This window comes from Thunnus maccoyii, chromosome 24, assembly GCF_910596095.1.
Source record: "Thunnus maccoyii chromosome 24, fThuMac1.1, whole genome shotgun sequence".
NCBI lineage: Eukaryota > Metazoa > Chordata > Actinopteri > Scombriformes > Scombridae > Thunnus > Thunnus maccoyii.
The window spans coordinates 2,958,267-2,983,725 of record NC_056556.1 but is presented as its reverse complement, the minus strand read 5'-3'; the positions used below and the strand labels follow the sequence as shown (position 1 = coordinate 2,983,725).

Sequence of the window (25,459 nt, the reverse complement as noted above, 5' to 3'; positions counted from 1 at the left end):
AGAATGTGTGGTGGTTTCTGCAAATTAACAACTGCGTATGAATCCAATTATAATGAGGGGATACCTACCAACTAACATAACCCTTTTTTTTAATGTTTTCTCATTATTTGTACGAAATTGCACTAACCTTTCTGTAAAATTAACTGTTAAATACCTGTAAATTACATAGAAAATGTAAATGTAATTTAAATAGGGGACCTTCATCATCATGGCTACAATAACGTGATTACGGTTCGGGGACATTTGTGGTCTTGGTTTTTAAAAAAAACAATGCTGACTCGTGGTCAGAAACGGGAAGTGAACAGCGATGTCACGTATGAAAGTTTTGTTGAGTCATATGCTGCGTTCACATACATCGCGTACTTCTAGTTTTTACTTTTAGCTCGTACTGCAGCTGCCCTTATAAAGTATGCACTGTTGCACGCGGTATGCATGACCCAACATCCTGGTATTTTTAGCATATTGCATTTGAGATTCTATGTATTGGGACATACTCGATCTTTTTCTGGCATACTACATAACATCCCCAACCTCCTCGCTAATGCAGACTTTGTTGCTCTATAATAACATGATTGCTGAATATAAATATGTGACATTTTTTCCAGGGAGGAGAGTCTGTTTCCAGGCTTCTTCCTCATGCAGGTAATTTTTGACTTAAAGTAGAGGTACATGCGATGTGAAGGCAGCAGATTTCCATGCTGGCAGATTTGCAGGCAGCAGGGCCCCTATAGCTGTTTCTGCAGTCCACACTCTGCAGTAAAGTTTCACACACATAAACACACTGCGGGAACACTGCAGTCTCTATCTGTATGTCACATAACCTCCGCCTACGCACACTACGCCCACACACATCCTTGCCCAAAACGCCCACACAAGTGTAATGTGTGCTCAAAGACACACACACACACACACACACATATCGCCCCTATACACACTCCCCGCCCACGCAGGCACACACGTGTTCAGTCAGACATAAGCCGCTCATACCATCCCACACTTTCTCAACAGACACAAAGTAAGACTCTGCTAACCGGGGAGGCTGTGCAAACACACCGGCTTCAGCCCTGCATATTCACACACACTCAAACTCTCCAATGCCGTGGCCTCTGTTGTAAATTCAAGAAATATGTTGTTCTTTTATGGAAAGAAAACCTGCTTGGCTGCTTAGCTGTTTTTGATTTCACAACATTTTTTTTTTTTTTGTCACGCCCGTTTAAAGTGTGTCTGCCACCCAAAACGCCAACATAATACTGGGTGGAGACGACAATAGGGAGCAAATGGCACTAAACTCAAGAGGAGTTTTTTTTTTAAATTTTAACTCCTGCTTTTGGCATCATAGTCATCCTGTAACCCATATTCCCTCCAAATGAAAAGGGACACTCCATGACAAGCACTACCACCGCCTGGAGACTGAATCATGCTGCTCTGTTGTTCCTCTCCTTATTTTTATTTTTTTTCTTTCCTCCAAAAGAGGAACTTGGATGAAAAGAGCTGCTTTTTTAGAGCGCAAAGTGTTGAGGATGTGGGTTGGTGGGAAGGGGAGGGGAGGAGAGGGGAGGGGAGGAGACAGAGGGGAGCAGAGCAGCGTGGGCGCTCTGACAGGGCGAGGGGCTGACAGGCCCAGGCGTGGGCGTGTCATTGAAATGTGTTTCTACTCCGGAGGGGGGGAGAAGAAGAAGAAGAAGAAGAAGACGACGGGAAGGGGAGGGAAAAAAAAAAAAGTTGCAGGGAAAAGAAAAGGAAAAGAAGAAAACGAGAGGGAGAGGGAGAGAGAGGCAAGCCGCTGCAGAAATTAAACGAACAGGCGTCTCCTGAAAAGTGAAATATGAAGAGGCTCCTTGCCAAATGAGATACATCCACTGTTTGGAGGTTTCAGTGGGAGGGGAGGACGCAAAAAAAAAAAAAAAACAGGAAAAAAAAAAGAAAAGTGACGCCTACTCTTTGGGAATGATTGACAGGACGACATGAAAGCAGATTGCTACTGTCGTGTGAAAACCCTGTAACTCTTGCTCTCTCTCTGTGGTTTGTGTGTTTTTTAGGAGTAAATTGAAGCGTGAGAGGAGTTTTTGTGGTTGTGGAAAACATTTTATCAAATTAACTCAAGAAAGATTTAAAGTGGGGACACACACATGATGACTGATTGGACCGAAGCTGGACCAGAACTGTTCCGGTCTGGATCGACAGTCAGCAGCACAGAATCATACAGTGTGTGATATTCAGATCCAGTCGCTGCTGCCGCTTTTAAAGATCTCCTCCAGGCATGTATTAAAGACATATGGAAATATGCTTGGAACAATAATGTGTGTCTGATATGGTTTTTCCACCAAAAAATAGTATAATTACTACATTAAAATCCTTAAAATGGCATCTTCTCTTCTCTCCGTCATTAAAAAAAATCACATAAATATGCAAATATATTTCATTTCAAAAGTTTTCTTGCTGCACATAAGATGTCTCCTCCTTCTCTATAAAGTCCATAATCAGTGTTTGTGCTCTGAAGGCTTCAAGTTTCACACTTATGCAAGTTGAATGTTGGACCACGATTGGCTCCAAACTACTTGTGATGTCACAAATCACGCTCGTAGGCCCGGCTGTTAAGATTTAACTTTCCCCCTTCAGCAGATGAATTTTTGCGTGGAGGAGGACTTTAAACATGTTTGATACTTGCGACCATTGACGTCACTAGCCTATCAGGGTACAGCTAATTCAATAAAAGACGGGGGGAAATGGCGAGCAAACTGAAACGGAGGAAAAGATGACTGAGCTGGAAAGAGCTACGCAGACCAGCCAGAACCTGAACTCACCTCCAGAAGTCTCTCCATCCAGGATCTCCACCCAAAAATCTGCATTTCTCTCTTAATATTGTTTTGGCCATTTCAGCGCAAACTGCTCCGCATGTAAACAGAACAAGCAGCTGTTGCCATCTGTGTTTGTTTTAGTACAAGAATACACGATCATTTACTTTCTTGTTGGATCTGTGAGAGTTAGATGTCATGTGTGTACTGTATATATTAAGCTACTGTCTGCAGCTGGTTAGCTTAGCTTAGCATAAAGACTGGAAACAGGGGGAAACTGCTAGCCTGGCTCTGACCAGAGGGAACAAAATCCACCTACCAGCACCTCTGAAGCTCACTAATGAACAGGTTATATCTTGTTTGTTAAATCTGTACAGAAACCAATGTGTAAGAAGCAGTGGTGGAAGAAATATTGAGATATTTTACTTAAGTAAAAGCAGCAATACTGCAGCATACAAATACTGCATTACAAGTAAAAGTCCTGCGTTAAAAATAAAACGTACTAATGTCCCCACTCAGTGTTATATTTATTGTATATAATGTATACAGATATATAGTGCATGTAAAAAGTATTCACTCTTGGAATTTGTCATAATTTGTTGTCTTAAAACATTTGAATCGAAGAAGATTTAATGTAGATTTTTTGACACTGATCGACAGCAAATTACAAATGTAGAAAAAAATATAAAAGCATCTGTTTTACATGTAAAATATTGATCTGAAAAGTAGCTGTGGAATAAATGTGGTGGACTAGAAAGTACAATACTTCACCCTGAAATTTGGTGAAGTGAAAGTATAAAGACGCATAAAATGGAAATACTCAAGTAAAGTAAAAGTACCTCAGAAGTGTACTTAGGTACGGTACTTTCCACCACCTGTAAAAAGGACAATTCACCCTTTTATGGGTGTATATGTGAGTGTTTCTTGGCCTTACCTTACTTTACTTTATTGGGTAGATCAATCTTCTCATGTAACTCTTGGTCATAAAGTGATAAAACACATTTCCCAAGATGTTGATCTACTCTTTTAAGGGACAAAAAAGTAGCTTTTAAGTCAATTCTGGGGCAAAAACAATCAGTTTTTACGTCTTTTTGTGTGTATTTCTGGCTGATAAACTTGATCTGATTTTTGTCCTCTGTGAAAACAATCATGACAACAAGCTCTCTGTGCAGAAAAGAAGCAACAGGAGTTGTACAGTAAGGAGCAGGGATAGGCAGTGGTGTAAAATTTGTGAAACTGGGACTTGTGGGAACAGGCAGCCTGGGTGTCGACCTACCTCACAGTGTGGGTGGACATCCTATTTCCTGCCGGCGCTATCGTTTTAATTGGCTCTTGTTTGGTGCTTGTTGTTAGATATTGAGTACAGTGTGTGTGCGCTTGTGTGTGTGTGTGTGTGTGTGTGTGTGTGTGTGTGTGTTTGTGTGTGTGTGCAGGTGAGGGAAAGGGGAGTAAAGCGAGGGAGGTCATAAGAGAGAGATATGAAGCTGATATTCCACCTCTTCTCAACTCCTTTCAGAGTCTGATTTGATCCCCGTCTGCTCGGAGGCTGATCCATCGGAACGCCGTTAGAAGGTCATATCTGCATAATAACACACACACACACACACACAAACACACATATATATGAGCACAAACACACACAAACACACACACACACACACACACACAGAGCAGCCAGACGTGGATTTCAAGGCTGAAGGTGGGCGGTGTGGAATCCTACCTGCCTACCTGCTCCATGTGTGCATTTGGAAAACACATCATTAAGCGTGAAAGTTCATGCTTGACTTTGGGAGCTTGACAAAACACTCCCGACTCAAGTTTCACTTACTCGCTTTTTCCGGAGCTTTCAACCGTACCACAAGGTAAGCAGACCTGGAGTTTATTTCTCCTAGTTTTTACTATTACTGCTACGTTAGCGGAGGTAAGTCTGTGTCTTAAAGTGGCTTGTAAAGAATGAACATGATCATGAGTCACATGACCCTTAAGTGCAATAACTTCACCTTGATGAGAGGCTATATATACTTCCTTCCTCTCTTTGTTCTGTCTTTTTGACCTCAGCCATGTTGCAGGTGTCCTCTAAGTGGATTTCCTTATTTAATATTTGATTTATTTTTATCACACACAATTTCTGTTGAGGTTTGATTTGATGTTAATAATTTTGTTCTGTCTTTGCAAAGATTAAACATACAAACAAACCGACCTTGGATTCCTGCCTCATGTATGGGTCTCAAACACACTCAGCCTCGATATTTTTATTATAAATACCAGGCGTCGCTTGTAGTGATGAACCTACAGAGAATTTACAATTTTAAGGTGAGTTTCACCTCATAGTTTATCTGTCCGGCTGCAACTTTACTGTTCTGGTTCACTCTCAGCGCTCTCATAGTGTCGTTTTGGGCCGCAGCAGGCAGCTGTTTTCAGAGAAAACACTAAAAAAAAGTCACTGTACACTACCTGTAGACTAGCTGGTGAACATAGTGGAGCATTTAGCAGCTAAAGAGCCAGATATTTCCCTCAGGAGTTGGTAGAGAGCAAAAACAGAGCTAAAAGAGAGTGAATATTGGACTTACATTCACCAGGTGGACAGAAACACGACTCCAAATGAATGATGATGATGTTGCTCCGTAACTGCTGGATGTGGAGATAAGCAACTGTTGAAAACGCGCTGAGAGTGAACGAAAACGGTAAAGTTGTAGCCGGACAGCTAAACAATGAGCTGAAACTCACTAGAAAGCTCCGTAAAGCCAAGAGGAGCTGCAGAGTCACTGATAATTCTGTAGACATTATTATTAAAAGATATCGATTATAGGGACTTTAACGCTAATACGGACAAGAAGTCCTAAAAGTGCTATAAATAAAATCATAACTCCTTCTGCTGATGAAGACCATGTCATACAGTTGCTAGCTCCTTAAAAAGCTAGTAAGGGAACCTTGAGTTGGGATTGAACAGCAGACATTGTTGGAAAAAGGTGCAAAACTCACCAGAAGTTCCTTTAATATGTTGACACATCACGTCATATTTTGCAGTGTATCACATGTCATAAAGGGATTCATGTGTATATATTGTGAGTTTACAGCTTCTATTCTATCAATATATTAACCCTATAATATTCACATAGTATATGTAATTTATATTTGTTAAACAAATATCATAAATTAGTTTATTTGGAGGTTTTTTGGAGGTATATTTTACATTTTAGTATCAGTGTCCCACAGGAACAAAGTTACTGTAAGATTTAAAATTCCAGCATAATCTGCAGTTTTGCTTTGATATTTGTTTTAGTTTCCTTCTGAAATTAATTAGAGGATCTGAAAAGCAAGCAGTCCCACCCCATCCGCCCCCTCATTCACACACACACACACACACACACACACACACACACACACACACACACACACACACACACACACACTACAAATACTAGTTTTCTCATCATTTGGGGCTTTTGAAGACACATAAAAGAAGCTGCAGCGTCGAGTGTAAATTGTACTTCTTTTATTTTATTTTGCTGCTGTGTTCGGGGTGTAATGACGGTGGGGGTGGTGGTGGGAGGGCAGGATGTTGGAGGGTGGGAGGGGGGGGTTTGGATTGACAAAAGCCGTTCTGGTTTGGTCCCCGGGGTGTTTCGGTGGTGGTGGCTGGCCTAATTCCCCAAAATAGCTCGTTGATGGGGAATCAGGCAGAGTCAAAGCGATCGTGTGGAGATTTGATTTGAGCTGCTCGGGGCCCTGATGAGCGCTGAGGGCGTCACTCTGCAGTCTGCCAGGAGAGTTTACAAGCTCTCTGCTTTTTTTTTGGGTGGGCTTCATCTTACATGCAAATATTAAGTGGAGGTTTTTTAGCGTGTGAGTGTTTGCTCTCTCGGTACGCTGGCTGGTTTTATGGCAGTTTTTTGGAAGCTGCAGGAAGTGAATTTCATTTGCAGTCGCAGGAATATTTTCCTCCCATCATTTTTCATTTCAGATGTTTGATGATGGACCTGTGACCTCTGACCTTGATGGACCTGTGACCTCTGACCTTTCACCTACTTATTGGTGTTTACATGAGATCATTCAGGAAGTGAAGCTTCAGGAGTCTCAGCTCACTGATGAGAATATAAAATCTATACTGAAATCAGCTGTAAAAGTAATAGCAGAAGCACGCTAGTACTGGAACTATTAATTTCAATACTACTAATATCACTTGTAAAGAAAGTAATAGTAGTAATATATGTCTTGATACTTGAAACTAACCAGCACTGATGCCACTAGAAGGAGAAGTCGTAGTAGAATTAGTAACATGTGTGCCAGTAACAGTAGCAGTAATAGTAGTATCAGTAGTACTAGTGGTAACAATAGCAGTGGTCAAAGCTGTTGATTTGTACAAGAAGTACAAGAAGTAGTAGTAGTAGCAATAGAAGTAGTCCAAAGTTTATAACACCTACTTGTTGCAGTACTAGGGAGTTGTATGAGTAGTAGCTGTAGTACTTTATTGTCATATTTCTAAGAAATGTATCTTTACCATAAAAAGGTGCAGTCAGCGCAGAAATACAATTAGTAGTAGCCTAGTTGTTTCAGTACCAGTAACTGTAGTACTAGTCGCTGTTGTACAGTAGCAACAGCAGCAGTAATTGTAGTAATGGTAGCAGTACTTGTAAAATTAAAGACTTATGGTAGCAGTAGTGCAGGCAGATGTGTAATTTGTAGTAGCAGCAGTATCAGTAATGGTAGTAGTACTCATACAAGAAGTAATAGTTGTGCGATTTGTATACGACCTAATTTATGCAGTACTAGTGGGAGTTCAGTGTCAGTATCAGTTGTACAAATACAGGTGCAGTAGTAGAATTAGCAGTTCTTGTGTTAGTCGTTGTAACTGAGTAATAGCAATGGCAGTAATAGTAGTAGTGGTATTTAGTTAGTTGAAGTTGTATAAGTAGAATGAGAAGTAATACTCTAGTATAGCAGCAGTTAAGTGGTAGCAGTGTTGGTTGTATCAGTAACAGTATATGTATGAATAGTAGCTGAATTGAAAGTGTGCACTGTACTTTATATAGATTTACCACTGCAGTATTTATACTCCTATAATTTTAAACACTGTGGTGGCTTCACAGTATCCTTTCTGTCTGTGTGTGTTCATCAGTTCATTTCAATGAGCTTTAAAGGAGCAAAGTTAATATAACAATATTGTCAAAGTGTTGCAGATAGAAATCAGCTCAGTCACATTTGGAAAACCCGTTTTTAGCTGCACATCAGCCACAAGCAAAACCAGTGAGAATCACACACACATACTGTGCCCAGGGCTTCCTGCTACCCACTTCCCTGTGTTGGAAACCATTTGCATGCGCCGTCACATCACTGCTGATTGTAAAAATTTGTGAAATCTGAATTGAACATTTGCATCCAGCCCCTGTTTCATTGACGTACTTGCGCAGCGCTCAACGTTACAGACTCACACGTGACCAAACTGAGTATACAGATATCAGTCAGATGACGACGACACACTCCTTTCATGTGTCGTCACACTCATAATGTCACACAGATGCATTTTAAAAACAACATCAACGTGTTTGAGCGTGAGCGTGCTAGAAAACTCCCTTTTCAGGAAATGTTGTTTATGCCAGGTGTTGGGAATGTTTTTGTGTTTCTTCTTTATTTTTTTCTCTAAGTTTGCAACGTAATTCCTTTGAAAATTGTCCAAAACAAGGAACCCTCAAGAAAAGTTTGAACCACAGCTGGAATATTTCCTCTTTCTTCTGGAGCACGTCAAAGAGAAAGTGATGCCCGAGAGCAAATTTTTTCCTCAAAATTCCACCAAATTTTTTAAATGCCCATGTGTCCCTTTGTGTACAGTTTACGTAATTTCCAAATATCCATCAAAAAATGTCAAATTCAGCATTAAACTTGTTACTTCACCACTAATGTCAAGTTCTCAGTGATGATTCATTATTCATGATTCATTATTTTTGTCCTTCATATTTAAACTTTGTGGTTAAATTTCCAGGAAATGTTGAATATTTTTAAAAAAAAATTTGTAGTGTTATAAAGCATGAATGTATATATTAAACATAGAGAAATTAAACATATACATATTTTTAAAAGGACATTATGTTGATACATCACATATAACAAATATGAATATACAGAATTAAATGTACATGTACAAAACTGTGATTTTACTACATAATTCACACTGCATATTAGCATTTTATATAGACTAAATTTACATTATTTTCATGTTACACCCTATGTATGTATATACCCTACCCTATGTATATGTATACAATATGTGTGTGAAATCATTTTTAATTTAGACAAAATACACATATTTACAAGTTTTATATAAACAAAAGTGCATATTCAAACAGGCAACAATAGAAATAAACATACACCATTCAGAGAAAATACATATATTATCAAAAACTACAGACAGATCACAGAGAATTATATAATTATAAATGTATATGTATGCGAATATATATACTGTATATATACTGTATATAGGTACATTATATGTAATCTGTGTCTATATGTTTATGTGACACGTGTAATTCTTGTATTTACTGTATGTATGTATGTGCGTGTATGTATGTATATACAGTATATATATGCATATGTATATGCATATATATGTGTCTGTGTGTGTATATATATATGCATATACAAGAATTACACATCACCTGAAGATATACAGGTTGTCTATATATATGCACTATATGTGTATGTATGTATGTGTGTATATATATGATGTAATTCTTGTATATACATATGTACATACACATAAATACATTTATATACTGTATGTGTGCATATATGTATATATGTATGTATATATATGTATGTGTGTGTATATACCATGTATGTATGTTAATACAAGAATTATACATCACATATAGATACAGATAATAATGTACATGTGGACACATATACAATATATACTTATAAAGAAAAGATACTGTATACAAAAAATATACATATAAATACATCAAATATACTAATACTGATATCTGATGGCCTTACAGTGTGTATACATACTGTATGTAAAAATATATACACATGCGCATATTTTACATGAGGAAAATATACATGTGGACACATTGTACATATAAAATATATACTGTACTTATAATTAAAACTTGTATCTAACATACACATATAAGCACCATTTATAGAAACTTAATGAATAGTTTCATTTTGCAGACAGATTTGCCCTTTTTATAGAAAAAGGAGAAACATTTCGACTATTTTAAGGTAATGTTACACCTCATGCATGTATGTGATCAATATCAGTAACTATTGACTATTGGTTTTAAAAATATTTACTGTTCAGCAGCAAATAAGTAAATAGTCTCCACAATGATGATGTAGTTTGAGAGCATGAAGTGTGCAAACTGCTGTGTGTCTGTGGGTGTTGAACCTGCCTGTGTTTGGTATTCCGTGCAGAAAGCCTCCCACGCCCCGTGTGTCCGCCCACGCACGGATTTGCGTCACGCAGGGAGCAGCGTGGGCGAGAGAGAGAGAGAGAGCGAAAGAAAGAGAGAGAGAAAGACAGAGAGAGAGAGAGAGAGAGAGAGAGGAATATCCCACTTTAGTGTGGTGCGCGTCAAGCTGCGCGCACGTACAGCGTAACAGACAGGAAGAGCTGAGAAAACAAAAACATGACAAGTTTGAGTTGACATTAAAAGAGGACATAAGCATAGAGGAGATTATTTACATATACCGTTTATATTATTCATATTAATTAGTGAAGTCTGTCTGGAAATTCTACAGCCTGCACAAACACAGTTATTCACAACGATGAAAAATGATAAAATGCAAATCATGACCAGCAAAAAAATACAAATTCACTGAGTGATGACCCCTCTGACTCATTAGTACGTAGTACTGCAGCTGGAAGGGGAGAGCGACTCCCTTATGTGACGTAATATGAGGCATTGTTGGAGAAACAAAAGCTTGTTTTAAAGGTGCTGCTCTAATTTCTGCCTTTATGTCTCGTTAAACAAATAAAATCACACATTAACCTTTAACAGGATCATTTTCATGATACATAAACTGTAAATCCAGTAAAAAAAATCAACCTGCAAGTTGCTCTTTAATATTAATTACATGTAGGATCTAAACTATTTTATGGTTTTATGTTTTTATTAATAATAACCTTATTTAAAAAAAAGTTTTAACTTGTGAAGTGTGTTTTTAACCATTTATATTTTGTGTTTTATATCATTTTTGTGTTTTTATGCCTCGGCGCCATGACAGTTCGTCCCATTCGCTTGTGAACGCAATATCTCAGGAACGACTTGAGGTAATTTCTTCAAATTTGGCACAAACGTCCACTTGGACTCAAGGATGAACTGATTAGAATTTGGTGGTCAAAGGTCAAAGATCACTGTGACCTCACAAAACATGTTTCTGGCCATTACTTAAGAATTCATAGGCTAATTGTGACAAAGTTTCACACAAATGTCTAATAAAATGATAAAAATGATGAAATTTTATATCCAAAAGGTCAAAATTCTTGAAACTCAACTGTTGAAAAAAGATTTATAACTTTAAATATCATACCATGTAATAAAGCTTTAATGTTTTTACGGGTATTTTTATTTTTGCTGTTTTAAAAAAACGTGCAACACTGAGATCAGATTATTAGATCTAAAGTCAAACAAAAGTGCATTTATAAAAATCAGTAAATAAATGTATTTTAGGTGGAATTTTTCTTATAATGTGAGAACTTAGCATATATATTCATTTTAATAGTGGTCTGTGGATATAATCATAATGCACAGACACAAACTTTTCTCACTTTTCTACATTCTCGTCACCGGTGGTTTTATTGTGTTGCGCAGGCAGGAAGTGTGTGCGTGTGGCTGTGGGTGGTTTAACGATAGTTTAACAGTGCAGGGGAGTGGAGAGACGCTGGGAGAGGACTCAAACACTCACACATATTCACACACACACTCACTCACTCACACACACTCAGCGTAGTCGGGCGAACACACACACTTGGAGGAAAAAGACGCACCGAAAGACGCACGAAGGTCAGCGGCTTTTTCTGACATTCTGCGCTTTTTTTTCCTCTTTTCTCTCAACGGCAGGAGACAGAAAAAGTTTCCAGAAAGAGAGACAGAGACAGAGGAGAGGAGTGTCGCTCGGTCTGAGCAAGCAAAGACAAGCAGTCCGCTCTTTGGCTTCTTTTTTTTTTGGCCTGGAATTTATTTTTAAATTTGTATTTTTCATTTTACGCGCCCGGCTGTGCTGTGGGATCTCTTCTTTGCGGGCTTTCTTTTTTTTTTTGCTTATATTGACACCAAGGCTTTGTGTTGATAAACAGAAGAGCGAGAACTAGAAGAAAACCCGGACCAGGGCGGACCAAAGGGGGCCAAACACTCACCAGGTAGACACAATTAGACATGAACGCACAGGATTTAATCCTGCATGTTACCTGCTGCTGCTGCTGCTGCTTTAATTCCCTACACAGCCACATTGTGCAAAGGTAGTGAGCTTGTAGCACCACAAAACGGTCAGCTGCTACAGAAATATTGTAGGAAATGCTTAAAAATATCATAGAGGATCACGTAAACTTACACTATAGCGATAAAAAAATAGCTCAAATGCCATTGAAAACCCAATACTGAGCATCATATACAGACTACAAGTGTGTGTGTGAATATTATAGAAATGCTTTAAGACATGAACATACCTTAAAGCACAACTATAGCTACTTATATGCTTGATAAATGAGCATTATGGGAGTTATAGTGCAATTATTTGAATTATCGTAGGATTTGTCATTTGGGTTCAGTATATTCTGTGTTTTAGAGCTATTTTCTGCAATATTCACTCTATAATTTTACTAAATGTGGTGTTTAAAATGTTTTTAGAGACTAAAGACAGCTCATACACACTCATCTGTATGAGCACGTTTTTGTATTCCAAGTCATCATAGTGATTAGTGATGATTAAGTTGCAGCACAGTTGTGCAGCATTGAGAAATTGGGGAAATCTACTGAATCACAAATCAAAGTATTCCTCATCTTGCTGAGGGGGGGTTGAGGAGGAGGAACCCCATCCTGCTGCGTGGCACTTCACCTGGAAAACTACATGTGTGTGTAATCTTAAGTGTGCGTGTGTGTGTGTGCCATTGTGCCAGTGCACGCCTCGCTTATCCAGGTGAAAAGCCGAACTCGCTAAACTCGCTTTGTGAAGCAGGACTTCAATTAGAGGCTCCCATTCACAGACGCCTATTACACCCAGAACACACACACGCACACACTTACATACACACACGCACACACACATCTGCTGTGATAAAACTGGAGTAAGATGGCAGGCTGTTGGATGTGAGCAGTGTTTGTGCAGATGGTTGATGAACTAACACACTAACAATGAGCATTATGGAAGCTGTTTAAAAGAAAATGAATCAAAGCTTTGTTTTATTAGTAGAAACAAAGACTGTGATGCTTTTAAAGCTGCAGCTATGAGGGTTATTTTATTCTCCAGGCAGAGGTTTGTTTTAGCAGCAATTTACCTGTGAACATTACTGATCACAGAGACAATAATCTACCTTCACACTGCAGTGTAGTGATACAGTTTGTTGCCACCTTCAACAGAAGTGACAGCCTTTGTGCTGGTCGTATTCTTGCATTTGAATAGAAGCAGGTAGAAAAAAGTGGTTCCTTTGATTAATCAATTCATTGTTTAGTCTATGAATTGCCAGAAAATAGTAAAGAAATGCCTGTTTTTATTTCTCACACATCAAGGTGATGTGTTCAAATGTCTTGTTTTTGTCCGACAACAGTCCAAAACCTGAAACATATTCGGTTTCCTTCATATATGACAAAGAAAAGCAGCAAGTCTTCACATTTGAGGAGCTGAAACTGGTGAATTTTTTGATTAGTCGACTAATCTTTAATTAATGTACAATCTGCAGTTAAGTTTTAAAAGCAGTTCTTACAATCTGAAGACTAAGTGAACATGTAAACCTTTGCATTGGTTTAAATGTTACGTTAATGAGGATTTATAGTTTGCGTTAAAGGGTTACCGCAAAGCTTCGCAGGCTACGCAGATGTCTGCCATAGTTTGAATAGATCTGCTCAAAAATTCAACTTACTCCCACAATTCAAGGAAATTTCTTCTCTTTATTCAACCAACAGTCCAAAACCTCAAAGATATTCAGTTAACAGTCATATTTGATAAAGAAAAGCAGCAAGTCTTCACATTTGAGAAGCTGTAACGACTAATCGATTAGTCGACTCAGTTAATTTATAATTTTCAGTGATTCAAAAGCAGTTGGTCAGCTTGTGCTGTTCATGTTCTCTCTAACAACTTTCTTATTTAATAGTGAGGAAAACATGAAGCAACTTAAAGAAATCCTCAGTATTTTCCTCCTGTTTCAGGAACAAAAAGCTTCAGGTCGCTGCAATCGGCACTCGCTTATCACAGTAAACGAAAAAATGTAAACACAGCGACTGCAAGTCATCACAAACTAAATAAAAGAATCTCAAGTATTGTAGAAAATGATCTTTGTGTTAAGAAAGAGTACAATACAGGATAACTGACAACACAGGACGAGGACAACAATGGAAAACATCATTTAAAATACATAAATAAATAAAATAGGATGAGACACAAAAACACATTACAGCCCAATCGCAGATGTACAAAACAACACCTGGTTTAAATATATATATATATGTATGTATGTGTATATGTGGGTGTGTGTGTGTGTGTGTGTGGGTGTGTCTATATATATATAAGTATAAATCCAGCTTTAGTGATGTGTCAGACGTGTCAGACGTGTGTCTACATCATGGAAGTCAACACATTAAAAAAAACATGCTTAAAAAGTTATTCCCAGTCACAAAGTAATATATTTGATGGCTGTTTTCTTGTGGAATAAAAAAAAAATATGAGAAGTGCTTTTATATTAAAGTGATAAAGTGATATTTATCTGCTGTAGCTCAATATTCAAGAATATCTCAACGGGGTCTGGTTTAACGAGAATCTGGTATATTAACTGTTGTTAATTTGTAGCGCTTGAGTTCAGGGCTTTGAGTTGAATTGAGTTAGTTTACATTTTTATCATATTATTTGAGTCTAAAATATGTTTAAAGCAAAAAAAAACACCTTTACCTTTAGATTTACACTGCTGTAATGAATCTAAATAATGAGATATTTAGTGATTCTTTCACTAAGGAAAGATGTACAGTAAATGTTATCTTTTCCTGCCATATGTTAGTCACAGATCAGCATTAGTTGACGCATCATCACGCTTATGCTGCACATGATGAACTTCCTGGTCTTGCATGACGTTATTCTTCCTCAGAGATTTTCTGTATCACTACTTTCATTTGGGAAGCCACATGTTGCATTCTGGTGACACAAGCAGTAACACTGATATACAGCAGATGGAAATTCGTCAGGTTCACAACATTTACCACCGAAAAGGTGTTTTCAGTAAGCGATAAGCGTTTTTGGATTTGTTTCCAAATGAGAGTGGTGACACTTGTAAAAAGTTCATTTTGTGTTTGACGACAAAGGTACCCAGCATTTTTTTTAAGATTGGGATGTGATGGTATAGCATCCATGAATGCTATGTGCTAAAAGAAGCAAAATGATTTAAAAAAATAGCTTTTCTAGACCTCAAAGTGTTTACAGGTTTGACTCCAATATATTCACATTTCAGGGTAAACTATCGCACACTTGAATCCAAACTGTGGCGCACTAAGTTTGCAAATTATACTCCATGAAGTCGACTGCGACTAAAGGCTAATGTTTATAGCGCCGGCTACAGCGAACACGCACAGTCACAGGGTGTTAAAGCTTTCTGTTCCTTAAACTAAACAAAAGTTGAGGATAACAACTTCAAACTAAACAATTTGGCATTTTAACCAAATGGAAACTGTGAGAAAAGTTTATAAAAGAAGCGTCACTTAAGATCACAGCAGGTTAATTCATGGCAGATCCAGGGTCAGTTTTCAAAAACGCATAACATGACAGTCAATATATCATCATACATTTATGTGTTTTTAAAATTACTGATAAATCAACCATATAAAGGGCATTTAGTGATTAGTGAATGGTGTGATCAGGTTAACTGGACTAGCAGATAAAATTTCATGCAAGCTGCAGTTTTTCAAATGAAAGCGAATGAATCATTGTTTATCATACTGGTTGTGTTTTTAACTTACTGTCTGTTGCTAGTCTGAATTTACTGCTGACAGTACAATTTTGGATTTAAGTGAAGGATTAAAGTAAAAAATCCTTCCCTTTTACTCACAAATGTAAGAGTAAAAACTATTTATCAAACTTATCTTGACTTAAAAATGCTGTTAGATGTCAGAGAGCTGCAGAGTAGATCCTCAGAAACAGAAACAGAGCCGTACAAAACATCACTGCTCATGATCCATAATATGTCAAGAATAGAATAGTCTTAGACATGTATGTTATTTGTATTTGAGCATTTGATAGGATGTTACACTACCTTTTTATTTTTTCTTATTTTTTGGTGCAAACAAACAACAAGAATAAATCTACTGTTAATTTCTTATTTGCAGTCACTTTCTAAACATCTGCTGTCTGATTTCTGTGACGTATCTCGTCTACAAACGGCAGAATGTTTCGCAGCAGAATTTTGTGTTGATTTAATCATATGTGGATAAAAGATTTTACCCATTGATCTACACTAAATAACCCATAAAAACAAAGTGAAAACACGGAAATCTGTCGTTCATGTAAGTATTCAAACCCTTAACTCAGTACTTTTCAGTTTTATCCATTTAAGATTAAATCTACAACACAGTAAAGTGTGCAAAAAGTGAATGAATCTACTTTCTCAATCTACTCTAAATATATGAGATTGTTGTTCATTTGACCTCTAAATTACAGCTTGCAGAATCAGCCGTAGTAGTAGTTGAAGTATCAGTGGTACTTGTGCTTCTAGTGGAGGTAAAACTCAAGATGATCTACATATAGGTGACGTTTTGTTAGTCTTCGCTCAGGCAGCGTTTGTCTTTGTCGTTTTTCCCGACTCAGCCAGGGTTGAGCCGAGGCCTGGCTCCCTGGGCTGAGGCTCTCTGCGCCTATTCTGGGCGAGGCGAGCCCACCACCTACACATCCTGCAGGGGTGGAGAGAGGCATGTGGTCCTCCCAGCAACCCGGGCCTGCTGACTGCCACTCCTCTGTCAGCGAGGCCTCCGCAGGGCCTCACATGCACATAGGAAGGAATAGGAAGGGAAGGCTGCTGGACTCAAAAACCTCATTCAAAAAACTCCACTTTGGTTTCTTTCAATTTAAGGTGGCAGGTGACGAGTATTTACCCAGATTTGAGTTTGTAAGCGAATTAATGTCACTCTTGAAGATGATTACCAAGCTCACGGGCTGTCAGGGCAGCAAACATCCCAACCAGGAAAAGTTTTTATACAGTTCTGTACATGTGGAATCTCTCCAAATCTCGTGTATATGCAGTAGAGACACACTGACAGCTAAAACTGTACATTAGAAATACAAAAAAGGCATCCTGACAAAAATATCTTTGCATAAGAAACACAAAATTATACCTGTACACGAGAATTTTGTAGTCTTTAACTGCACCTGTCTCTCATACAGTACATGAAACATGAAATATGAGAATATGTAGGTTGCCTAATCCTCTCCTCGCCTTTGTTTGATATGGCAATGAAGCAGAAAACTTGACAATCCCACTGGTGCCATTCATGCTAAAAATGTGCGGCACTTGTGGCATTCAAGTCAGAAAAGTCGTCCATCCAGGTGCCATATTTAACCTTTATACACACCTGCCGAGGCCTGATAAACTAAAATCATGTGCCTGCCAATAATGTGTACAGTCCAAAAATAATTCATTTTATTTGTGGAAATGTCAGTTTTAATGGTAATTTGTGTGCAAAAATCAGGTGAGACATGATAACCAGTAAAGAGACAAGAACAGGTTTAGAGTTTTTATTAAAGTTCATTCACTCAGTAGCTGTTTTGTTTCTGTTAATGAACCGTTTAAGCAGCAAGGAAACGTTGAAGATAAGTGTGGAAAAAAACTTAAATCTGCTGAAGGAGTTAGTGGCAGGTTGGCTGATTTATCCATAAAGGACAACTTGGTTTTTCTCACATTTGGTACTCAACAGGGGGAATTCAGGCCCTGCATACAGAGAAGGACTTGTTTGAATAACTTGGACTTATTCAAACATTTTAAAGCGCAAACACAAACACCTTTAAGCTGTCAACTCTGACTGTGTCTGACTGTGTATCGAGTTAAAGAAAGAGTTTGACATTTTTGGGAAATACACTTAACGGCTTTGTTGCCAGGAATTAGACGAGAAGACATCATATCTGTGCATTAAATGTGAAGCTACTACCAGCAGCTGGTTAGCATGAAGTCTGGAAACAGGAGGAAGCTGTTTGCGTGGCTCTGTCCAAAGGTAACAAAGTCCAGCACGTGACCAACTGTAAAACCACACTTTGGTTTTCATACGGATTAAACAAACAAGATATAATATGTTAATTAGTGAGCTTTAGAGGGGCTTGTAGGTGAGTTTGTTTACAATATGACCTGTTTCCGGTCTTTATGCTAAGCTAAGCTAACTGGCTGTTGGCTGTGGCTTCATGAAGTATCAATCTTTTCATCTAAGCAAATGTCAAACTGTTCCTTTACATAATATGTTTTTGCTCACATTTTCTGTAAATCTGAGGTCTTATGTATCTGTTTCTTCTCTCAGGTATGGCGGCGGTGTTGCCGAGAACCCTGGGTGAGCTGCAGCTCTACCGGATCCTGCAGCGGGCAAACTTGCTCTACTACTACGAGGCCTTCATCCAGCAGGGCGGCGATGACGTGCAGCAGCTGTGTGAGGCCGGGGAGGAGGAATTCCTGGAGATCATGGCCCTCGTCGGCATGGCCAGCAAGCCGCTGCATGTGCGCCGCCTACAGAAGGCGCTGCGTGATTGGGTCACCAACCCGGCCATCTTCAACCAGCCGCTCACCTCGCTGCCCGTCTGCAGCATCCCCGTCTACAAGCTGCCCGAGGGCTCGCCCACACTGCTCAGCTCCCAGGACCGCGCCAACACAGCCAGCGTCAAGATGCCCAAATCTGTTGCCGCCGCCTGCTCCGACCCGGGGAAGCTGGATGTGGCGCGGGACAAAGTGTCGGCAGGGTCGCCCCTTCAGGGCAGCAGCGAGGCTCGGTTCTGGTCGGGCCACAGCAACGACAGCGAGCACAGCCTGTCGCCGTCTGACCTCGGCTCCCCGTCCTCGCCGAGAGACGCGTTGGAGGCTCTGGACGCCGCGGCCGTCCAGTCGGTCCTGGAGTGTGTGGACAGGATGGCACCAGGACTCGCCAAGACAGACCTGGCTGAGGTCAAAGAGCAGCTGAAGAACAACAAGAAACTGGCAAAGATGATCGGACACATCTTTGAAATGAGCGACGACGACCCGCGAAGGGAGGAGGAGATTCGTAAATACAGCGCCATCTACGGACGCTTCGACTCCAAGAGGAGGGACGGCAAACACCTGACACTCCATGAGGTTGTCCCCGAGAAAAAAACATTTTCAGAAAAATGCTTGATGAATGATTTTATCCTTAAGGTTTACTGAGGTTTATGTTTTTGTCTAAACTGACTCGTTTGATCTGTAGCTGACGGTGAACGAAGCGGCGGCTCAGCTCTGTATGCGGGACATGGCTCTGCTGACACGCCGAGATGAGCTGTTCGGACTCGCCCGGCAGATTTCCAGAGAAGTCACCTACAAATACACCTACCGCACCAGCAAGTAAGAGCTAACAAACACTGACATTTATATACTGCAAAAAAGTTTCCCTCTTGTAGCGTTGAAGACATCATTATTCGTGATGTTAAAATCTACATTTGTCAGATGAGTTTTTTTTTCTTTATTCCTGTAAATATGTTTGATCTCTGCTTATTGAAATCTGACAGGCTAATACATGTTTCATGGTTCCTTTGAGGTTTAATGGAAGCAAGCGCCTTATGAATTTCAATGAGCCGTCCATGTATCTTGGCATGACATGCTTTAAAAACAAACGCACCTTAAATCTTCACTATTTGAAAGAAAAAAGTACTTAAAAGGAAAAATTCAGCTCTCCAAATTCTCCAAAAAGAAAACTGGAATCAGCCGGTTGTCTTGTTTTTGTGTTTCTCCAACTGATTTAATAGTTATCATCTTCTCTTCAACAATGGGAGTGAAATTAAATGAAGAATTACAAGTGTTTTGTTACCTAAAATTAAAGTATTTCCTGATGTTTCTCCTCAGGTCTCGCTGTGGAGACAGAGACGAGCCGTCACCTAAAAGGATTAAAACAGAGGTGAGGTCTGATTAACGCTGTGACTTTAATGTTTTTATTTCCTGAAACTCAAAAAATACAGATTTCTGTTGTTTTACATTAGATTTTCTTTATTTTTGCAGTTTTCTATCAGATAACGATGCAGTGCGGTGTTGTTTCTGCACTCACACCTACATGAGATCACCAGTGTAGAGCTGAAACGATTTGACAATTAATACATTAGTTGAGCTACAGAGAATTCATTGGCAACTATTCTCATAATCGATTAATTGTGATTATGATTTTTCAAGCAAAAAATGCCAAATATTCCTCATTTCCAGCTTTTTAATTGTGGGACTTTGCTACTTTACTTTTTCTTATGTGATAGCAAACTGAATGTCTTGTGGTTTTGGGCTGTTAGTCACACAGAAGAGGCTGTTTGAATGTGGCTGCAACTTATTTCATCTACTGATTATTTTCACAATGTCAGCAAATTGTGAAAAACGTCTTGTTTTGTTTGACTAACAACCCAAATTCCAAAGATAATCAGTTTGTTATCATAGAAGAGTTTAAAACAACAGAAAATATTCACCTTTGGGAAGCTGGAACCAGTGAATTTTTACCATTTTTGCTTAAACGATTATTCGATTATCAAAAATGTTGATAAATTAATCGATTGATCGTGTCTTCTCTAAATTTGATGATAACATTTTGGGCTTTGGAAAATTTTGTTGTGCTTTTTTTTTTAGACCAAGCAAAAAAATCTGTTTATTTTGAGAAAATAATCAGCAAATTAATTGATAATGACAATAATTCACCTGTCAATCAAACAGTTTGGTGCGAGACTGAAACTTCTATTTTTAGATTTTCTTTTTTAGATTGATGAAATTTTAGTTTCTTTTTCTTTCTTTTTTTCCAAAGAAACCACAAATGTAAAACACATCACTTCCTGTAAGTGTTTTTAGAAGTGAAAATGGGAACTATGAGGCAGAGTATCACTTAAAGATCAACTTTGCAATGTAACCTTTAACCCCTGTAGTTTCGGCTGCTCGTAACAAACTTGAAGAAATAGCTGAAGGTTATTTTTCTGTTTTCATTTATTGGGTGATTCTTTAAAATGCCTAAACTGCAAAGACAGAACTGTGGCAGATGGAGCTGATCTGTGTGAAGTTATCAGCAGTGGAAAACAGAACAGACACGGCAGTAACATCCTTGAACAGAGTACAAAGCGGACTCTCAGCGTTAATCTCCTGACACACTTGGCTGAGAGTTTTCTTTGAATGGCTCCTCTCAGTTTGTAAACCGATGATCGGAAACATGTGTGGCTCGCAAACTCTGAAGGGATTTCAACCAAGAAGCAGAGCTGCAGATGAACCAGCACCTGCTCATAAAAAAAAAAAAAAAAAAAAAAAAAAAAAACCTACTAGGAGCTCCTAAAGGGGGGAATTCCTGCCAAATTCAGTTTCAGGCAGTTTTTCTGCAGAATCAAAAAATGTCCCGAAAACCCAAAAAAGTTTGTCAGTTTAGTCGTTCTAAGATTAGAGGAAATGCAAATATTGTGGGTGGAATATATTCCTGGTCCTTAATTAGTCAGAAGTAATACTTGTAATACAAGTTAGTGGTTGTAGTAGTTTTTTTTAAATAAATAACTTTACTGTATTTATACTTGTAAACCAAGACAGCAAAAGAGAATACCTACAGTTATTTATATTATGATACTGGTGCATAAATATATGTATTAGAATAAATGGAAGTTGTTATAATAATGATAATAAAGTTAAATATGGCACCTCAAGATAAATTTAAAAAAAGGTCAAATTCAAAGTAATGGCAAAAAAGGGAAAATTACATTTCAAGCAAAAGCAAATCTGTCAAATTATGTAAAAACTAGTTTGAGAAATGAGATAAAGATGCACAGAATGACATAGAAACCATAGTTAACATTAATTATAACAATAATACAACTAGTAATAATAAAACTAACTACCAAAAAAAAATCACAATCTTTTTTTTCTTTACATTTTATATATTCATGTTATATTTTCTGTAAATTTGATGCCATTTCTTTAAAATCCTTCCCTACAATACCAAGAAAATGGGTTTTCTGGAGCTTAGAAACTGTCATTTTGAAGAATTGACTGAAATATCAAAACCAGATTTAAAAAATTATGTATAATTGTAGAGTTTAAACTCCTCCGCGGGTCATTAAACTCCCCAAATTCCCCAAAACAGTACAGAGGACATGTTAGTGGTAGCAATCCTGATTTCAAATCTGACCTTTAAGCTGCTATTTGACTGTGTAATTGAAGGAAAAAACATAATTCCACTCAGAACAGTATTTGAAAAATATCACTTAAACAATGGTTGTTGATGTAAAACCACCCTCAGCGAGGCAGGGAACTCCATAACTACTTCATAACACCGCCCCAGAAATGTGACGTAAACACGTTTCTCTCTTTCCGACATCTTCAGGAGAACTTCTTCGACATCCAGGAGGCGCTGCAGGCCATCCACATGAGGCAGGAGATGCTGAGGGAGCAGCTGGCCTGCGCCAAGTCGAAAGGAGAGGAAACCATCGGACGAAATCTGCAGGTAGGCGAAGAAAACTAAAACTAAATCCAGGGCAGAAACTGTTGCTGTCTTTGATTGTGTTTTAACACCTCCAGAATCCACAAAACCTACAGATGTGTTTATATAAATGTGAAACTAGAAAGCACTCAAACTGCTGTGTAGTGTGGAATATATGAGTCCCTCAAATCACGTCAGCACTTTGTGAGAAAACCTTAACGGGGACATATCATGCTTTTTGTGATTTTCTGTCATTCTTATACTGTTTTGATGTTGGAACGTATGTAAAAATACTCCCTGCAAGTCAACATCCTTCGTTTGCAAAGTCCACAAATGTAGCCTTTGTTGCTAAGGTTGTTGCTAAGGTTTTAACGTGTTCATATTTTCTTCTCCCATATTTTGGATCGGATTTCGTCTCGTACATGTACGGATGGATTTGAGAAGTTGACATTTGGCGTAAAGTAGGAGAAAAAGAAGTTAAATCCTGCTACTATAGTTTGTTTACGTAGCCTCCAGAGCCGGAGGAAGCTTCCTGAAGCTGACCAATCAGAACAGAGTGAGCTCATCAGGAGGCGGGGCCTTAAAGAGACAGGAGATTAAACGGCCTGTTTCAGACAGAGGCTGAACTGAGGGGCTGCATAAAGGACCAGTAGAAGATAAATAAGGAGTTTTTAACTGGAAATCATGCAAAGATATTCCAGTAGAGCCCCAGAATATAAATATAACAGATTTTTGAGAGACAGTGTCTTGCTAATTTACTAACTGATCTGTGAATATAACCTTTTTGGTGGTGGTAACATATAATATAAGAGCTGTGCAAAGCTGTGTTGTTATTAATTGTTTTCACATAAATAGAAAGGGCCACTTACTGGCTTTTTGGCTGAGTTTTCAAACTGATCCCACAGCCTTCATCAGCAGATAGTGTACTCGTTTGTCAGTCACTTTTTCTCCCTTTTGTACTTTTTTCAAGGTCAGGAATGAATTTTCAGTTTTATTTTGGTTTCCCACCAACAAAAGTGGTTACTAAGCAACAAATATCATTGCTTTATGTTGGTCTTGCTGTAAATAAACAAAACCAGGTGATATTTTGGGAGGTACGGGTTCGTATACTCATGTACATGAAAGCCCCTCAATCATAATGCTTGATTGGGAACAAATAATGAACACTCAGTGTCTCTTTCCTGCTCAAACAAATATAATCTGCACCTCAGCTGTCGGGCTGAAAGGATTCTCGTCAGCAGTGATGGCGACAGATTTCCATGTCAGCAGATGTTTGTGGCTGTAAGATCCAGTTTGATCCCAGTAATGTTCTTTATTGGTTTCCATGCTGCTGCCGCTGCTGAAGCTTGTTCCTAATTAGAGCCGGAGTGTAGGAGGAGAGCTTTATGATAACTCATTAACCAGAAAACACGGTCATGTTGATTGTGTGGAAACGCACGTGCTCCTTCATGTCTTTATGTGTGCCACTTCATGCATGTGTGAGCATATGTCTTGTCATATTGTGTGTGTATTCTGGTGTGTCAGCCCGTGTTTGTGTTGCTGCAGTTACACTTGTCATTTTGATGTGATTTTCAAAAAAATCGCATTCAGGAGAAGAAGAGATTTCATGGCTGCGTTCACACCGCAGGCCCTCCGAACCTGCTGCTGCTCATATCAAACGTTTTACAGTTTACTGGAGGATATGAAGTGTTTTTTATGATAATTTAAAGTGACAGTGATGTGCAGACTGATAATAACCGGACATTTTAACTTTGGTGGGGACGTTTGTTGTCGGACGGAGTAAATAATTGTGTATTTGCTCTCTATCGTTCTTCACATGTGCACAGACACACATAAAGAGCCTGACTCTGTAAAATGTTATATGCATTTGTTGTCTGAAACTGGACTTGTATCATGAAAGAGTTTCATGACAGAGCCACAGTGATGCTCAGATCTTTAAATCATCTAAAAAAAACCCGTCTATTTGTATTATTTTTCATTCAACTCCTGAACTTATGACGAGATCTTTCACTCTGACATCAGAGCTCACCTGTCTGTGTGTGTCTCTGTGCTGCTCAGGCTGCTGCTGACAGGATATTTATAATGAAATGATGCCTGACAGTCACAAACAGATCAGTTGGACAAGCTGTGGCTAATTTAGCTTATAAATGTTCATGTCTTAATGGCATATATGCAGTAATGACTCTGCTCTTGATCCACTCATTTAAAAGGGGAGAGATGGTGTTAAATAGTAAATAATTCTCCCACTAATTTCAAAGATTAATGTTTGGATTGATTACAGAACATTATTATTAACTCAGCTCAACTGTTACTGACACTTTGGTTCTTATTTAAAAAGGATCAGATTTACTTTTGGGAGGAATTTTCAGCAACAGTAATAAAGTTGTTTAAACAATCACAAATTAGCTACAACACCTAACGCCTGAAATTAAATATAATGTCAAACGATCTTAGTTTTGTCTAGTGAAGTTGTTTTCAATTCTGTTAGGTTTGGAACGCTTAAAGTATAAATACAAACCACTTCTACCTCAATGACTCCAGCTGCAGCTGCTTCTAGTCAACAGTGCGTACAGCTTGAAGTTGAGGGTTGCCAGATCATCAGGTCAAGTATCCCTCATATCCTGCTCCTTCATTCTGAATCATAATAGCACACTTTTTTTTGCAGAAAACGCACAAACCTGGCAACTCTGCAGAGATCATACGGTTAACATTATGTGGAGTTAAAGCGGATAGATTATTTGAGATTGGTAAAAATATTAGTAGGGACATGTAGCTACCATCCATACCCACATATACACCCGTGATTCCTGCATGTTTCAGTTCCAGTTTGGATGAAACTGA

General features: G+C 38.6%; 1 protein-coding gene across 3 annotated transcripts in view; it reads left to right on the top strand.

Moving 5' to 3' along the window:
* The window catches only part of LOC121891850 (NGFI-A-binding protein 1-like), a 43,942-nt gene that overhangs the window by 9,884 nt on the left and 8,599 nt on the right, over positions 1-25,459 (top strand). Inside the window, exons 2-6 of one of the 3 annotated variants that reach the window (XM_042404484.1) lie at positions 4,312-4,367; positions 18,497-19,299; positions 19,409-19,542; positions 20,041-20,092; positions 22,523-22,642. In XM_042404484.1, coding sequence (XP_042260418.1) covers positions 18,499-19,299; positions 19,409-19,542; positions 20,041-20,092; positions 22,523-22,642 — 1,107 coding nt within the window. In that variant the 5' untranslated portion in view covers positions 4,312-4,367; positions 18,497-18,498. Of the gene's footprint in view, positions 1-4,311; positions 4,368-11,669; positions 12,163-17,999; positions 18,200-18,496; positions 19,300-19,408; positions 19,543-20,040; positions 20,093-22,522; positions 22,643-25,459 lie in introns of those variants that run through there. The other 2 variants (XM_042404483.1, XM_042404485.1) reach the window with 2 other exon arrangements.